Source organism: Lissotriton helveticus, chromosome 7 (assembly GCF_964261635.1).
Source record: "Lissotriton helveticus chromosome 7, aLisHel1.1, whole genome shotgun sequence".
Lineage (NCBI taxonomy): Eukaryota > Metazoa > Chordata > Amphibia > Caudata > Salamandridae > Lissotriton > Lissotriton helveticus.
Genome location: NC_136068.1, coordinates 1,430,722,995 through 1,430,739,635, shown reverse-complemented (window position 1 = coordinate 1,430,739,635; position 16,641 = coordinate 1,430,722,995). Strand labels below are relative to the sequence as shown.

At 43.9% G+C, this 16,641-nt stretch overlaps 1 protein-coding gene across 1 annotated transcript in view; it reads left to right on the top strand.

Annotated features, from left to right (window-relative positions):
* The window catches only part of DHRS7C (dehydrogenase/reductase 7C), a 396,376-nt gene extending 380,555 nt beyond the window's left edge, over window positions 1–15,821 (top strand). The window contains exon 7 of the mRNA XM_078654773.1: window positions 15,543–15,821. Coding sequence (XP_078510899.1) covers window positions 15,543–15,751 — 209 coding nt within the window. The 3' untranslated portion in view covers window positions 15,752–15,821. The remainder of the gene's footprint in view (window positions 1–15,542) is intronic.
* The last annotated feature ends 820 nt before the right edge of the window (window positions 15,822–16,641 follow it).

Sequence of the window (16,641 nt, the reverse complement as noted above, 5' to 3'; positions counted from 1 at the left end):
GCCTCTGCCAGAGCTGTATCTGGTGCACCCTTCACAAGCATGTGCCTTCTTTAGTGCAGCGCAGCGGAAGTCAGGTATAATCAGGGCAAATTATTACGCTGACGCCAGGGTGGATGTAGTTGCTTTTTCCAAGCACATTACCCCCAGGGGCCACTTGTTGTTCCACCCCTCCCATCTGCCTTCAAAGAGCTGGTGGGTTTAGTCTCCGTGGTTCATTCCCGGCTCTGCTAGGAAGGCCCATAAGCCTCTGTGCCTTCTCTGAGCAGATGGCTCACATTTGTTATTTCCACAGCCTATTCTTCTCAAGGGTCTGACCCCGCTGCTGCCAATCAGGGGAGATCTACAAGGGGTCTGTACCTCTTGGGCTGCAGTTCAAGGAGCCTGTGCGTTTGGTGTCTGCAGGGTTCTCCTTGGACCAAACTTTCCACTCCCACCCTCTCTTATCACCTCCATGCATTGCTTGAAATGGAAAAATAGAATTGAGGTACTCTGTGCCAGAGTACCTACCTGTTTCTGAGAAGCACAGGTACTCCCCTCCTCAAAATAAACAAGTGTGCCCACCTTTACTAAACAAGCGCCACTGAAAGCAATCGGTTTCGCAATCACTATTGTAAAAAAAAAAAAAAACAACACGCCTGCGAGTGGTGTGTGCTAAAAGCGCAACTGCGAGGCATATGTTTTCAAATATCGCGCCCGTGTCTGGGCACGATAATTAAAATCATATGGGCTTTGGTACGCGTAACAGACACTAATAGGCTGTGGGCGGAGCAATGCGCCCACCTTTGGCCTATTGTGTGCTCTGTTAACAAAATACAGGCATTCAAAGCCCAATCACTGAAGAGCAGATAAAAAACACACGCGCAAGTGTGTGCGATTCCAGGGTCCATTTCTGAAGCCCGGACAAAAGGGCTCTCATCGGCGCAGTGCAACGCAGGTTGCGAGACCTAAAAACTATACTTGCAATCCAAAACCCCAGGCTGGCCATAAACCCTAAAAATACCCTTGCCTCTTAAAAACCCACACCAACCCTAAATCCTATTAAAATATACGTGCCACAGATGGATCACCACAGTGCCAACACCTTAGCCCTCCTCAAGAAAGAAAACAACACCTACACCAAAAAAGCTAGATGGTTTACCCCTGAACTTCGTGAGTCCAGATGCACCTGCCGCTGACTCGAAAACAACTGGAGGAACACCAAATCCACAGAAGCCCACAACAACTTCAGAGCCGCCACCAAAGTCCACCACCAACTCATCAGAAAAACAAGGAAAAAAGCGATTGAAGACAGAATCTCCTCCCAAGTACACAACAGCAAAGAACTCTTCAACATACTCAAGGAGTTCGCCCAACCTACCAGTGAGTCCACCGACATCCCACCCTCACAAGACCTCTGCGTCAAACTGAGCACCTTTTTCCACCACAAAAACAAGAGCATCTACGACACCTTTGATGAAGAAAAGCAACACACTAAACCCTCACCAACCACCCCCGTCACCATGAAGCCAATGATCGACAACTGGACAGCCCTCACCACTGAAGACACAGTGAAGACGATGAACTCATTCCTCTCAGGGGCCCCCACAGACCCTGCCCCCACCTCATTTTCAACAGAGCCGCCGACACCATCGCACCCATGCTCCACCACACCATCATCCACTCCCTGGCAACCGCATCGTCCCCCGATGACTGGAAATACTCTGAGATCAACCCCCTCCTCACCCCACCAACCTCAAAAACTACAGACACATCTCCCTGCTCCCCTTCCCAGCGAAAGTCATCGAGAAAGCCATCAACAGCTAACTCACCACATTTATCGAAGACCACAACGTCCTTGACTCCTCCCAATCTGGCTTCAGAAAAAACCACAGCATGGAAACCGCCTTCCTCGCGGCAACAGATGACATCCACACCCTACTAACGTGCGCTTTACAAATACACATGTTACGTTATGTTATGTTATGTTACTGGACAAAGGAAAAAGAGCAGGCTCATCCTCCTCGAACTATCAGCGGTGTTCGACACATTCTCTCACTGCATCTAATACACAGACTCCACAACGCAGGGATTCAAGACAAGGCTGTCAACTGGTTCCCCTCCTTCCTCTCTGACAGAATGCAGGGGGTCAGACTCCCCCTTTACCTCTCGGACCCTACACCAACAACCTGCGGAGTCCCCCAGGGGTCATCCCTCAGCCCAACGCTCTTTAACATCTGCATGGCTCCTCTCGACCCCATCGTCAGAACCTACGGACTCAATATTGTGTCATAGGCAGACAACACCCAGCTCATCCTCTCCCTATCCAACAATCCCAACACCGTCAGCCACAATTTTCGAGAAGGCATGGAAGCCGTCTCCAAATGGATGAAAAACAGCCGTCTTCAACTAAACACCAACAAAACAGAGTACACCTCATGGCCCCCGCCACCGTAAGTCCACCCACTGCCACGAACCACGCACGTAACCTGGGAATCATCCTGGACTCCAAACTCAAAATGGACCACCAGATCAATGCCATCTCATCCTTCTGCTCCACACCCTCCGCCTCCTACGCAAGACCTTCAAATGGATCCCGCTCGAACACAGAAAGACCGTCACTCAAGCCCTGGTCACTAGCAGACTCGACTACGGCAACGCAATCTACCATGGAATAAACAAAAACTTCACACGCAAGCTACAGAACATCCAGAACACCGCCACAAGACTGGTCCTCCACCTGTCAAGACACTGCCACATCTCCCAGCATCTGCCCACACTCCACTGGCTCCCCATCGAAGCTATCACCTTCAAGATGCTCACCCATGCTCACAAGGCCCTCCACTTCACCGGACCAGCATACCTGAACAGCTGACTCAAATTCCATGCATCCCAAAGGACCCTATGCTCATCCCAGCTCTCCTATGCCGTGGAGTCCCGCACCAGAAATACCAGATCAGGCGGCCGCTCCTTCTCCTTCCTCACTGCTAGATCCTGGAACGCCCTTCCTCTCCACCTCAGACAGATAACATCTCTCCCCATCTTCACAAGAAACCTCAAAACCTGGCTCTTCAACGGACCCCCTCCTTGATGGACTGGAACCTGCAAAACCCCCCTCCCCCAGCGCCTTGAGACCCTCATGGGTGAGTAGCAGCACTTAACAAACGTATGATTTATTGATTGATTGATTTATCATCACAAACTGTAAGTCAGTCATAATGTAAGTGCTAAGTTGAGTAAATAGGACAAACTCTGATTACTTACTGCCAATTTTCAGTTCAGTATCTACCCTTCCTCTGCTTACATTATGACTGACCTTCGACAGTGTCAAAGAAGAAGAGTACATTTGAAATTTATAATAAGCACTTTGTGCACATGCCTACTGGTCTAATATTCAAGGACAGTCAGGTTTGAAATTACTGTGCAATCTATGCACTACAATCCCAGTCATCTGCCTGCATACAGATCATCCTTGTGAATCAGGAAGTGCAAGCAGAACATAAGTACTCACACATTTCCATAAGGCAGGTTGCTCTTTGCAAATGTGCTACTAAGTCCACCAACCTACTGAGGGAAGTCCATCATTATCTGCGGTTAGCCACAGCTTCCTGCATTCAACCATCTCTCAAAACGAGGCAATTTATCAGCAAGATTTCTAAAATTCTAAGCACATGGTAAACTCTTGGTATAATGTGTTTCTTTAGCAAAAATGGAACATATCCCTCATTATACACACAATTCTTCACTTCACCCTTTGATTATTAGTAACCACTAATAATGACATCCTGTTCGAATAAAAAAGTTTCCTGTGAGGTGCGCACTGCATGCTAATTAAACTACAAGCTAAAACATTTTTGTTTAAAAATATCCTTCATGCATTTGACCATATGCCACTGTAAAACAAAAACGAATCTGACATCAAAGGTCTCGCCATCATCAGTCAATAAACAAACCTCATCACTTACAATTAAAAGTAATGAGTAGATCCAGCAACAACTTTATGGTGACTACCTCCTATTTTGAGGTTTTTCCCTCAGCCATGCAAAGAAATCAGTCATGTTCCTTTCAAGTTCTCTCCCAATGGGAAAACTTACCAGTGCATTGTGAATTGCCCCACCTAAACTTGGAAAAAGGTGCACCGTTATTACTATGTAGCAACACAAATAATCACTGTCTGAAGTCTTGTTTTTTTAACTGAGTCAATTTTGTTTCATTATCAAAATTAATTGAATTCCCAGGAATATCAGTTGTCTCACTGATAAATGCAAACCACCAACCAAACCAAACTAATGAAAACGTAGGCTTTTTTTCACTGACAGAACCAATTGTGTCAAAAATATAAAATGAATGAGATCTCAGACCATCACTATATAAATGTCCACTTTAAAAATTGTGACCATTTCAAAGCTTGCACTTTAGACTTAGGGCCTAATTGACTATTTCGCAGTAACAATAATCCATCACTATGGCAACGGAGTAGCCTCACTGCCAAGAATGCAGTCCGACTGCCACATTTAGATTCAGGTGGGCCTTCAGGTTAATCACGACAGAGACCATTTCTTCATAATTTGCTCCCTATAACTATACGTGCCCCCACCAAATTGAGATGGGTGGACATGTGGTCATTTTTTTCTGTTTCTTACAGCCAGATAAAACCTGGTGGTAAGGAACAGTAAAATATTTTAGTGCTCCCCCTGCCATGGGAGGAGCCTCCCATGGTGAGGGGAGCATTACTTGTTTTTCTTTACAAAAATCTAATTTTGAGAGTTTCTTTTTGAAAAGAAAAAAGGATTACTGTTTGTTACAGGGCGGCATTCTTCTGACACAGCCCTGCTGTAGCAAACAGCAAAATGCATTGACAGGAACTGCCATGATGGTGGTTTCTGCCAATACCTTTATAAACAACCACCTGCTAGGTGGTCATTTATAAATTTGGCAGGTAGAGTAGTCACTGCCTGGTGGACATAAAGACCAGGCCATTAATGACTTCCCCATCTGCCAAAAAATAAATTGGGCCCTAAGTAAGCAAACCCCATGCTCATCTACTTATTAAAGTACATCTGCCCTTATGTGAGAATAAATGCCCTGAAATGGAATGGATTGTGCAGTACCAGTTCTGAATCAATATCATCAATAGCATAGGATGCATTTTTTACAGTGCTTCAGAGAGAATCAAAATCACTTTTGACTGATGACAACAAAGGGTAACCCTTTTACCTCTGAACAGCCAACTGATAATTAGAGTGAGTCCTGGTACTAATTAACCGCGGGTGTTCAATTCTGCTCCGCGGATGGAGTTTGCAGATTTTGTGTGATTCTGCACTCCCAAAGAGTGCGGAATTCAGAAAAATGTCCGGCTCCGTGGCATAGTGGAGTTTGCCCTGCCACACTGCCACCCACCCCGAGGGCCCCCGCAGGTTTACCTTGTCACGCTGCTTCCGTGCTCTGCCCCGGCTGTCTTCCTCCTCCTGTCTGTCTTCTTTCCACTACAGGCGTGTTCCCATGCAAAGTAAACCCCGCATCACTCTCGGGGCGACTGTGCATGTGTGCGCATGTGCATGCGCAGTTCAACCCAAGACGTAGAACATAGGAGTTTTGTTTTGACTGGGAGCGTGCCCGGAGTGGAAACGGAGACAGCCAGGAGGAGGAGGACAGCCGGGGTAGGACACGGAAGTGGAGAATCACAGCGCCGTGGCCATGTAAGCCTGTGGCAGCCTCCGGGTGGGTCAAGTTAGGTGGCGGGGAGGGGGGGAATGGAGCAGAATTCCACTCAGTTTTTAGCCAACTCCATGAAATTCCATGAAGTGGCAATCTGCCAACTCTGCCCACCCTTAGTACTATTATATCTGTCAGTCTGTACTTGCTAGTCATCGCTATTTGTTTGAGTAATTTCTGAACATCAAATTACTTGTATAGGTGGAAATTGGTCTCTGTACTACATGCACTACTTGTAAAGTGTGGTAGGAGAGAAAGAATAATTCTTAACTAATGCTTTTTTCTGATAGACCATATGTTTGATGGTCTCTCTTAGACCTGGCATAATTGGCGTGGGTTTCCCTGTATTTTTTTTGCTGTGTGTCTAGATGCTTTGGGCATTTTGCCACCGCTGTTCAGTGCCAAAGTGCAAGTGCTCCCTTTGCAAATGGTTGTTATGGACTGGTGCTTCCATAATCAGCTTATTTGATTTACTAGTCAGACCCTAGTATAGTGCACTGTGTGTGCCCAGGGCCTGTAAATCAAATGCTGCTATTAGGTCTTCGGCACTGGTTGTGCGACCCACATAAGCAGCCTGTAAATGTAACTCAGGTCTGCCATTGCAGTGCCTGTGTGCAGTCTAGTACTGAAATGTCGACTTGGAAAGGGCACCCACTTGCTAGATCTTATCCTTCCTTTTCTTACATGATAGACACCACTAAGGTAGGCCGAAGGTACCCTAAAGGGCAGGGTGCAGTGTATGTGAAAGGTAGGACATGCCCTGGTGTGTGTGTGGCATGTCCTGATAGTGAACTACTGCCAATTTTGGTTTTCACTATTGCAAGGCTACCTGTTCCCATAGGACAGAATGGGAAGTTTGCTTATAACATCTTATAAGGATAACTACCCCTGGGACCAAAGTAGGACAATAAGTTTAGTATGCCTGAACCCAGAATGTTAAAATGCATCTTTTAGTGAGGGTGATTTTTTACATTCTGAGTTTGGAAATATCACTTTTAGAAAGAAGATATTTTCTTGCTTAGCCATCCAGTGTGCCTCTGCTAGCATGTGTATTGACTGCCTAGCTTTGGCGTGACAGGGGCTGGGGATGTGCAGTGGCTCGAGAGAGCCTGGATGAGTCTGGGTTGGGCTGAATAGACCGGTGCTGCATTTAGAATAGAGGGAGGAGATTTCCTTTAACCTGATATGGCCTGGTCTTCCTTCCACAATGCTGTCTCTAGCTCCTGCCAGGAAACTTCACCAGAGAGGACAGAACTGGTGTTGACTGAGCTCAGGGCTTCTCTGCCAAAAGAGTATTATAAGAGTAGTATAAATATTGAGGCCCAGACCCATGACTTTTAGATCACTTCTGGGAATCAAGAGAAACTTTTGCCAAGGAGAAGAGCCAGAGGAGCTGAGAAGGAATACTGCCCCTGTGCTGTTTGCTGTCTGGGGTTGGCCTGCAGTGGCTACTTGCTGCCAAGGAAGGGAGAAAGGACTTTGCTGTTTGCTGTGTCCCCTGAGTTCTTACCTACTGAGAAATGCCTGCCAGTCTTCTAGACCTCTGGAGGTTGTTTTGGGGCTGGAAACTGAAAGAACTGTGAAAATTGATGCTTCGCCTGTTTCCAATGCATGGCAGCTGTGTGAAAGAAAATTTCCGCCCGCGGCTCAAGTGTCTGCCATGCGATGAATCCTGTGCACGAGATCTCTAATGCCCAGATCACCGCACCGATTCTAACACAGGGCCGGTTGGAGAACAACTGACGCTTCGCACCGTTTCGTCATGCATCGCATCAAAGCGCCAAGTCTGTAGCATTGGTGGGGGACGCAGTAAGGAACCAATTCATCACCTCCACTCTGGTAAGGAACCAACGCATCACCTCCCCTGCGCCGCAGTAAGGAACCGACACATCACCTCCTATGGAGCAAGGAACCAACGCATCACCTTCCTTGAGTAATAGAAAAACAACACATCACCTTCCCTGTGACCCTTTTTGCTTGCATTTTTCGAAGCATCCAAGGTACTTTTTTGTAAAAAGTGTCGCATCTCACCTTTTCTTGGAACTGAATTGTTTCTACTTTCTGAGATACAGTATTGTGGATTTTTTTCGTTTGGTCTTGTTTTGGTTTAGATAAAGATTACTTGTTTTTCTAAACTGGTGTGGTGTCCATTTGCAGTGTTTTTACTCTATTATTGTATGTTTTCACAAATGCTTTACACACTGCTCCTGAGAAAAGCCTGTCTGCTTGTGTCAAGCTATCAAGGGGGTGAGAAGGGGTTATTTTAGAAGTGTATTCCCCTTACCCCGACTAGAAGCAATGGTCCCTATTTGAACAAAGGTATCTAACTCTGCCAACTAGAGATGCCCACTCTTAAAACTCTAAATATTTAATGTTCTCCAACTTCATGAAATATACCCAAATGTATATCTGAATCTAAAATAGGTTTAGGGGGTATTCACAAACTGAATTTTGTAGTATGTTTTGCAGAACTACAGTAGTGCTGCTAAAGTATATTAAATGCTATTCACAAAGCTACAAATCTAAACGTCCACCTCCACTTCTCCTATCTTTGGTATGGTGAGATCCACACACATATACGTTTACTGAATGTGGGAGGGACCGGGGGAGTGGTTGGAAATAGGGGCATTCTTACAGCCAAATGGGAGGTACTTAGGGATGAGCAAGAATGGCTTTAGGCAGGGTAAGGCATCGGCTTAGGGAGGCACATATACCCACCCACAAATGAGTAAGCCCAATGCTATTCGCAAACTGCACTTCTAAAGACAGCATAGCTAAAAAAAAGGGGCAACTACAATAGTTACTCCTTCTCCAAGCCGAAGTAAGTCCAGCACCACACATGGCCAACAGCCCCATAGAGCATCATGGAGTCAGGAACCTAAAATAGAAACTCTTCAGGAAATAATGTTAAATTAAAAGAAATTATTTAAAGTAGTCAAAAATATATATCAATATAATTTAATGGTAAAAATGAAAAGTAAAACATGTATTATTATAATATAGAATATTGTAACTCTGTTTTGTGAAGGTATAAATGAATGTAGAATTAATGTGTATTAAATTATAGAATTACATTGTTTATAATTTACTCTATACATCACTTTTAATCATTTTTACTCCGGGTGGGAATCTATTTTTTATTTTAAATTTCAGAAACGTTATTTTTATTTAATGTTATATATCTAAATTAAATAGTGATTTAATTCAAAATTAAGGTAATAGTGCTGCAGCACTGTTTGTCTTTTGTTCTGCATTTAAAATAAATGTGTAATATTATAAGATTTTTATTGGAAAATAAACCTTTTTACTTTTCTCTATACTTTATAGTGCGGAACCACAGTTGTGGTTTTATTTCCTCTGGTGATTTGTTTCTAGTCAATAACTCAATTTATTTATGGGAGGGTGTTGCAGTGTTAGTGGTTGGCCATGTGTGGTGCTAGTTTCTTTTTTGGCAGCAGTAACTTACACTTGTAAGTCTGATTTCTCGTCCTCCTATTTTAGGGGGTGGAGATTTGTGAGTCCTCTCTTTTAAGTAACTGTACTCTCGGATTTTGTAAATGGCCAGAATCTTGCAGGTACAATAAGATACACATTTTCTTGGTCTTTCTTTCTTGTTAATATTGGATTGGTTTCATTGTTAATTATACAACAAAGTGATGAATGGAATGCTTGAATTTATGCCAGAAACTGGTAATTACTCAGACTGTATCCCAGTCCATCTTTATTTTGGACTCGTCCTCGACCTCTCATGGCGAACTCAGATCACAACACACCATTGGCTTCCAGTACAGAAGAGATGCCAATTCATGTACACATGGCTCTAGACAACCAAATACCCACCTACATTAACCACCGCCTCAACTTCCACCAAACGTTGAGAAGTCTACGCTCCACCTCCCTATCACTTGCCTACTCTCCCCAAATTCACTGAAGCAGGAGTGGAGGGTGCTCCTTTTTCCACATTGCTGCAAAAACCTGAAACACCCTCCTTAAGCAGCTCCAGACCATCATCTCACTTCTAGAACTCCATAGGGCCCTCAAAACCTGGCTGTTCGAATAAGCTTTCCGGGACCTGCAAGCGCCTGCATACCCAATTGTGTAATTAGCTGCATTACATGAATCCTGATTGATTAATTAAACCAACCTTCAGGTGGGCTTTAGGTAGCTCAGTTTGTCCTGCATGGAATACTGCATCAAGGGCCATATGTAGGTAATTGCCAAATACCTAATTCTCAATACCGAATTTTACCGATTCGATATTAGGAATTCGGTATTTGTGATGTAGGTAAATATTCTGTAAAAAATTCCGAATCGTTAATATTCCTTATTACCGATTCGGTAATACTGATTCGGTAATAAGGAATACCTACCTATTCATTCCTATGGACTTGGAGGCCCATAGGAATGAATGTAAAGACATTCGGTATTACCGATTCGGTATTACCAAATTGGTAATACCGGGAGGTATTTCAAGGGTGCCAGGTGGTCCAAAGGACACCCTGTTGCACCCTTGAAATGTGCATGTGTGCACATGTGGCACACATGCATGACCTAAGGGCATGGATGTGTCCCATATGGCACTTTTAAAAAAGCAAAATGTGTTTTTTTAAAGGAATTCAGTAATTACCACCAACTTGAAGCTGGTGGTAATTAACAAATTCCTAAGGCCCAAAAGCACTCTTAAAAGTGCTTCCTACATTGCATTTAAGGATTCGGTATTACCGATTCCTTAAATGCAAGGCTAATTAGGAATTGGTATTAAGGAATCGGTATTTACCGATTCCTTAATACCGAATCCTTCCCTACATCACGAATGCCTAAATACCGGTCGGTAACGGTGAAATTTACCAAATTTCACCCTTACCGGCTGGTATTTGGGACACCTACATCGGGCCCCAAGTTCCCAAAGTAAAGAGGCAGCTCCCAGAAGCTACTTAAACATACCTAACTGTGGACAGACTGGAGTCAACATACATTCCCAAATTATTTATTATATTTGTAGGAGTAGGTCAGTTTCCTGTAAAGATTTTACAAAACTGTCTATAACAAATTGTCAGAGCAATTTACATGAGAACAATTTTGATACTGACACACAAGGAGTTGAGAGTTAGGTCATTCTGGAAAGGACCACCAGAATTGTTTCCCCCATAATTGAAGATCCATCCTCATGTATTTATATCGGGATTTTTCTTGTTAAGCAGAGGTGAAATGGTGGTAGTGGCATATGGTTGAGCAACCACATTTGCTTCCAAAATGCACACTTCTACAGATCCATTGATGGCCAGTTTCCATGTATGAAAACTCAGGGTGACAGTCTGTTAGTAAAGAGAGGGATGAGACTCAAACGCCTAAGGAGAAGGAAGTCAGTTGGACATAATTGAGATTGATTTGCAGGTGTGGTACAGTTTTGTTTGCCATATAAGATAAAAGGTAGAAGATGGCTTTCAAAATGTAACAGTGTTAGCCTGCGCTGTTTCTCATTTGTTAGTATATGAAATATAACAAGGATGTTTTTCATGAATGGGGCTATTTATCTCCTTGATTTACAACATTTGAATATTTTACGAAACTTACAGCTGAAAGTGGCAAGCTGAACAGCATGCCAGTTATCATGAGCTCAGCCTCGAATCCCGCACTGTCACTATTGGCATGCTGACTTCAGCCTTCCACTCTCAATTGTAGATTAGAGGCGCAGAGTCAAGTCTTCGGTGGTAATCTGAATCCTTCTGTATGGATCAAAACTGGGCCAGCTTACTCATTCCTGTGACTCAAATGCATGTATCTCCATGACAGGGAACAGCATGTGCCATATCTTTGAGTTTGGTCTGGTCATGTTAGTGACACAAAAGTTCCAATTTAGGTGCTGGCTTGAAACAAAAAAACACACTGTTTTGGAGGTCTCACAAGGTTGAAGCTACCCGTTCAAAAGTGAGCGAGCAATGCATACGTAGAAACCACATCCTCATTCAAAGTATCCTCAGCCTCAAATCACTCCTTTCTCTTAAGACTTTATGATCAGTCTTTTATAAGCAACACTGTGGTCGGGGTACTCCTAACACCCTTACTAGTTTATCTATCCCCTGTTCTAAAGTATCCAGTTCCAGACTTAAAGATGGTATGGGTATACTCTTTTATTCTGTTTAGGATTTATCCAGTCCTGAGCCATTCTCCTTGAGAACTTTAGTCAGTCTCTTGATGAACACAAAACACGCTGATAAACTTCTACAGCTCCTCCAGAGTGAGCTTTCAGGGGGCCTCTCTTCCCGCCGTCATTCTCCCGGCCAGTGTGGGGACCCAGAAAGGAAAATAGAAAAAAACAAGGCTCAGGCTTTTTTTCCTGTTACTTTCACAGGGAATGGGGAGGAGTCATGCACCATCACCAAAATCCCCTATCGTGATGTGCCTAGTGGTAGGGAAAACATTGTGGTGCCTCAGTGTCTTGTGACGCGTGCCCACAGCCCCCGAATCAGCTCCGAACATGCAGGTTGCACTTGCCTGCTTCCACGACCCTCTGGAGCCGTGGTGAAGGGAGACCTTGCCTCCTCGCCGTTGGGGAGAAGCTTAGTCCCTGGCGCGGTGCCCCTAGAGCTGTCTCCTTTCCCGGGGTCGAGTTCACCTCCGCGCTTCTCCTGCTCTGCTTCGCGTCTCGCCTGCGCTGCTCCTCCACTGAGTCTCAGCTGCTCCTCCTCCTCCTCCTCAGATCTGTGCTGGTCCGCCGGTCCACACTCCTCTCCTCGCGTCTCCACCGCTGAACGCCGACGTCCTGGCGTCTCGCCCTTTTCTTCCGTCTCCGCACCTGGTTGTTGTGTCAACCCTGGGCCGCCAACCGAGCTTCCGGGTTGCTCCTCCGTGGCAGCCATATTGGGTTGGTCGGGTGATGGTTTGGACGCAAAGCTCTCACAAACACATTCCATACAGTCTCGGAAACTGTCCAGTCAATATACCTGCTGTGTACCATACTGCAACATTGACAGATATGCACATTTCTGAATTCTCCTCTAACATATTGGAAACAACCATTCCTGTGATGGAGTGGTGTGGGTGTTCTAGCCCTTCCTTCAATTCCTCATGCTACCCTAGCCTGTTAACCTGCATTCTGTTTAAGTGTGCTTAGCTAGACAGCTGTGCATTCCTCTACTCTTACAATACCTGGTACACTGTCATGGTGTAAGTAAGAACTGTTGCTATTTGGTGTTCAAACTTACACAACTGCCATACCGATTCAAATGAAGCCTGGGTGTAAAACCCTGCTCTGCTTGTAGAGTTTGCAGAGTTTTTCCTACTCCATGCTTCGAGCACTAGCAAGAAAAACCTTACTCCAGACCACCTCCCATTGAAATATCCTAATGCGGTAGTCACGGCAAGTCACTACCGCTCGCATTGAAAAATCTTCCGCTCGTATTGAGGAAGTGCTGCTCGAATAGAACATCTACTTGAGCAGAAGAAAGAAGCAGCGCTCTCTTGCACTGTGCGTGGTGCCGCTCACTCTGATTTTACAGAGTGGGACAAACACCTGCCGCTAAAAATCAGCACGAGCACCATGACGTTTTGCACTCCACTGCTTGTGACACTGCGTAGTGTGGCAAAGTTGTTGGGTTACTTTTCAAGCCTAATTAAAATGTCTATGTGTTGGTTAAGCGGAAGACCTCTGTAGCACATCATTATTTCTTACTCTCAGCTAATTGGTGAATGAATGTGGGCTTATCATCATGAGATTACATTTACAACAACATTGAACAGGCGGTTGGGGTGGTTGAGTAAATTTCCCTTTCTGTGGGTAACGATCGTATGAGCTCTGTAAGGCTCCCCAGCTGTCTTTTTCTCAGCATTTTGCCAAAATACAGGGTAAAAAGAATCAAGCAAATATGACCACAGATCCTATCCTAATATGTTTCCAATGATATTTAAGTGCTGCTATATTGGTTTACATTGGGATGGATTATTATTGTTTAAAATGTGTTTTTGGAGAACAATTGCTACATGAAGTGGCATAAATTATTTGTTTTATAGTAGGGTAAAAATGTGGATTATGATTTGTAGAGGGTGACTACCCACCTCAAGAAATGTATACAACCCTTGTCAGAGTGAACCATCAGAGTCACTAAATTACCTGAACTCAACCCCCTAGTATCTATCGCACAGAGCAGAGAGGCTCTACTTTGGTCAATGTTTAAAGTATTTATGCAGTAACAAAACAGAAATAAAGTAAAACAATAAACAGTAGGATTTTATAAACAAAATGACATTACCCTAAGACAAAACAATAAAAGGAACTAGAGTAATGTATTTTTTATAGTTTTTAAATAAAAATAGTGACAAAAAGCACCAATGATAGCCAATGGTCATAATAGACCGGGATCTAGGTGCTATTTAACACTGACAGTAATGAAACCTGGGTGGGATACACCAATTAAGTTCATCCTGGTCATAGATTAAACCTTTTGACTTTTGTCTTTTAAGCTCCAATCCACACAGGAGTAAACTTTTAGCGCTTCGCTTTTCTTTTGGGGAGACACATATAGGCTTGCAGGAAATCAGGCAGAGGCCAACAGCAGAGTCCAGTTCAGGTGCATATGCCACAGGTCAGCTGGGTACATCCAGGAAAAAGATGTTTCAGCTTGTCTCCCTGTAGCCATACAGAAGGTCAGACAACAGAACCTTGGTGTTTCCTTTTTTGTCCTAAGTACAAGAGAGAGGGAGCAGGTTCAGTCATTCGGGCTCCTCTCAGGTCACAGATAGGGGAAATCAGTCCTACTTTTTCCTACTGCATGTCCAGATAGTGTCCTCAAGAGGATATTGTGAATGCCACTTTTATGCCTGGCACTAGCTTGTGGGTAGGACATGACTATCATCCTTCTGTAACCAATGGAGTTAAAGTCTCCGGAGTAGCACTACCTACAGGAGTTCCTGACTCCTAAAATCCAAAATGTGTAGAGCTATTTGCCCACCGAGAAGTGTGCCCAGGGTATTGAGCAGCCCCTCCTCTTGGTACACTTTATCCCTTTTCTGGTGGCAACTCTTTTTCCACTGGGTTTGGTGCATGTCTGACTAGGGGAACAAATGAAAGGGGCTGCCCAGGTGTCAGTTAACATGTGCCTGTAACAGAGGAGGCCCCCTTGAAAGTTCCAGAGTTCACCCCAACTGGCTATCCTCCCCGCACCCCATCCTTTGTCTCTGCTCTGGAAGCAGTTTGCACACATTATTAAGGGCCGTTCAATGGCTCAGTTTCAGTCAGAGGGTCGATGTAAATTAGCCTTTAGGAGTTTCAGACACGAAAAAGGTAACTTTTAAAAAGTTAGCTTCCCTTAATATTTATTAAAAATCCAACTTCACCATTGATGTTAGCTTTTAATAAATAATAAAAAGATTTATTACTATTTAAAAAGAGGTTTGACCTGTCAAAATGTGTTCTTACAAAGCTACTATCAGGCTACAATGGGAGGCCACCATCTTTATGCCAGTGCTGCATTCCACTGGTGATGTTTAACTTCCAGGTCCAGGGTACTCTTTGTACTGTATACCAGATTAATTAAATTACCCAATTAGGAGTATGCCAGTTCGGTCTAACTTAGAGGGAGGAACACAAGCACCTTAAGACTGGTTAGCAGGGTTAAAGTGCAAAGACACCTCCGGGTATTATCGCACGTTATAAATTCAAATTACATTTAATTTCATTTCAAAGATTTCAAAATCCTGCAAAACTGTAGGGTCCAGCAAAATAAGTAAAATCCAGGGTGACCATGCATAAAATGTGGTTATTCTATAAGTACGTTTTGTTGCTTGCCCTTCTAATCATCTGTTGAGGGGTTCATGATTTCAAGTTGTTCTAATTTATATTTCTTGTTTTGCAGTTTTCTTCAGGAAGTTGGCATATGGTGCGCATCCGGTGGAGGTAGCAGAGGAAGTTCTTCGAACAGTTAGCAGAAAGAAACAAGAGGTCATGATGGCAAACCCAATTCCGAAGGCAGCAGTTTATGTTAGAACCTTTTTCCCGGAATTGTTCTTTGCTGTTGTGGCTTGCGGAGTCAAAGAAAAGCAGCGCCTGGAAGAAGAGAAATAATTATTATACAAACACTTAAAAGTGTAACAAGCAATAAAGTATTTCCTTAACTGCTCCAAGCAGCATAATACTTACTTTGTGCCTGGCAATAACAATAATATTATGTATGGCGTCCATATGAAGCCTCTATTGTTTACATCAGGTTCTAAATCTGGTAGTTCACTTGTATGACATAGCAACAGCTGATAAAAAATCTTGTTACCCACTGTCGCTACGTCATAAAGAAATTCCAAACAGTCTGATAGGGCCTATTGTCGTAGTTCTGCTTGTCTGCTTTTAACTGAAAGCAGAATGCACAGCTGCAGCATGAGGGAGGAAGGCAGGGAAGTTGGTGAGTGTTTGTTAGGGACGGCACGTAATGCAGTTTTGTTCACTTTGGCGCAGGGAGGAGAGGTCACGTTAAATATGGCGTCCTCATTACACCTTCGCAATTGCATAACAGGTAAAAGCAGGGGCATATGATGTGGGGGGCATATATAACAACAGATTATAGACGGGCAAAAAGTGAATTACAGAGATTTGTTTCACCCCGGGATTCAGAATGACATAACTTGAGCTTTACTTTCATTGTCTATTTGATGTCACTGTGAACCCCTTGGTGAAAAACATTTCCTTAACTCACTGTTAACCATTTATAATCCTATTTATTATGCATGGCTCTCATAGGAAGCGGTTAGGATGAATAAATGGATTCTGAATCTAGTATTTCACTACTATGACTTAGTAATAATGGATAACAGAAATTGTTAGCCACTTTTTCTACTTCTGAAAGAATCCCAGGCTGCTCTGAGCAGCTCTGGAGAGCAGGGAACTGAGGTTTTGGTGGGGCACGAAAGTAAGACACAGAAAGTAGTGATGGTTGGTGGTAGGAGGCCAGGTTTTCTTTTTAC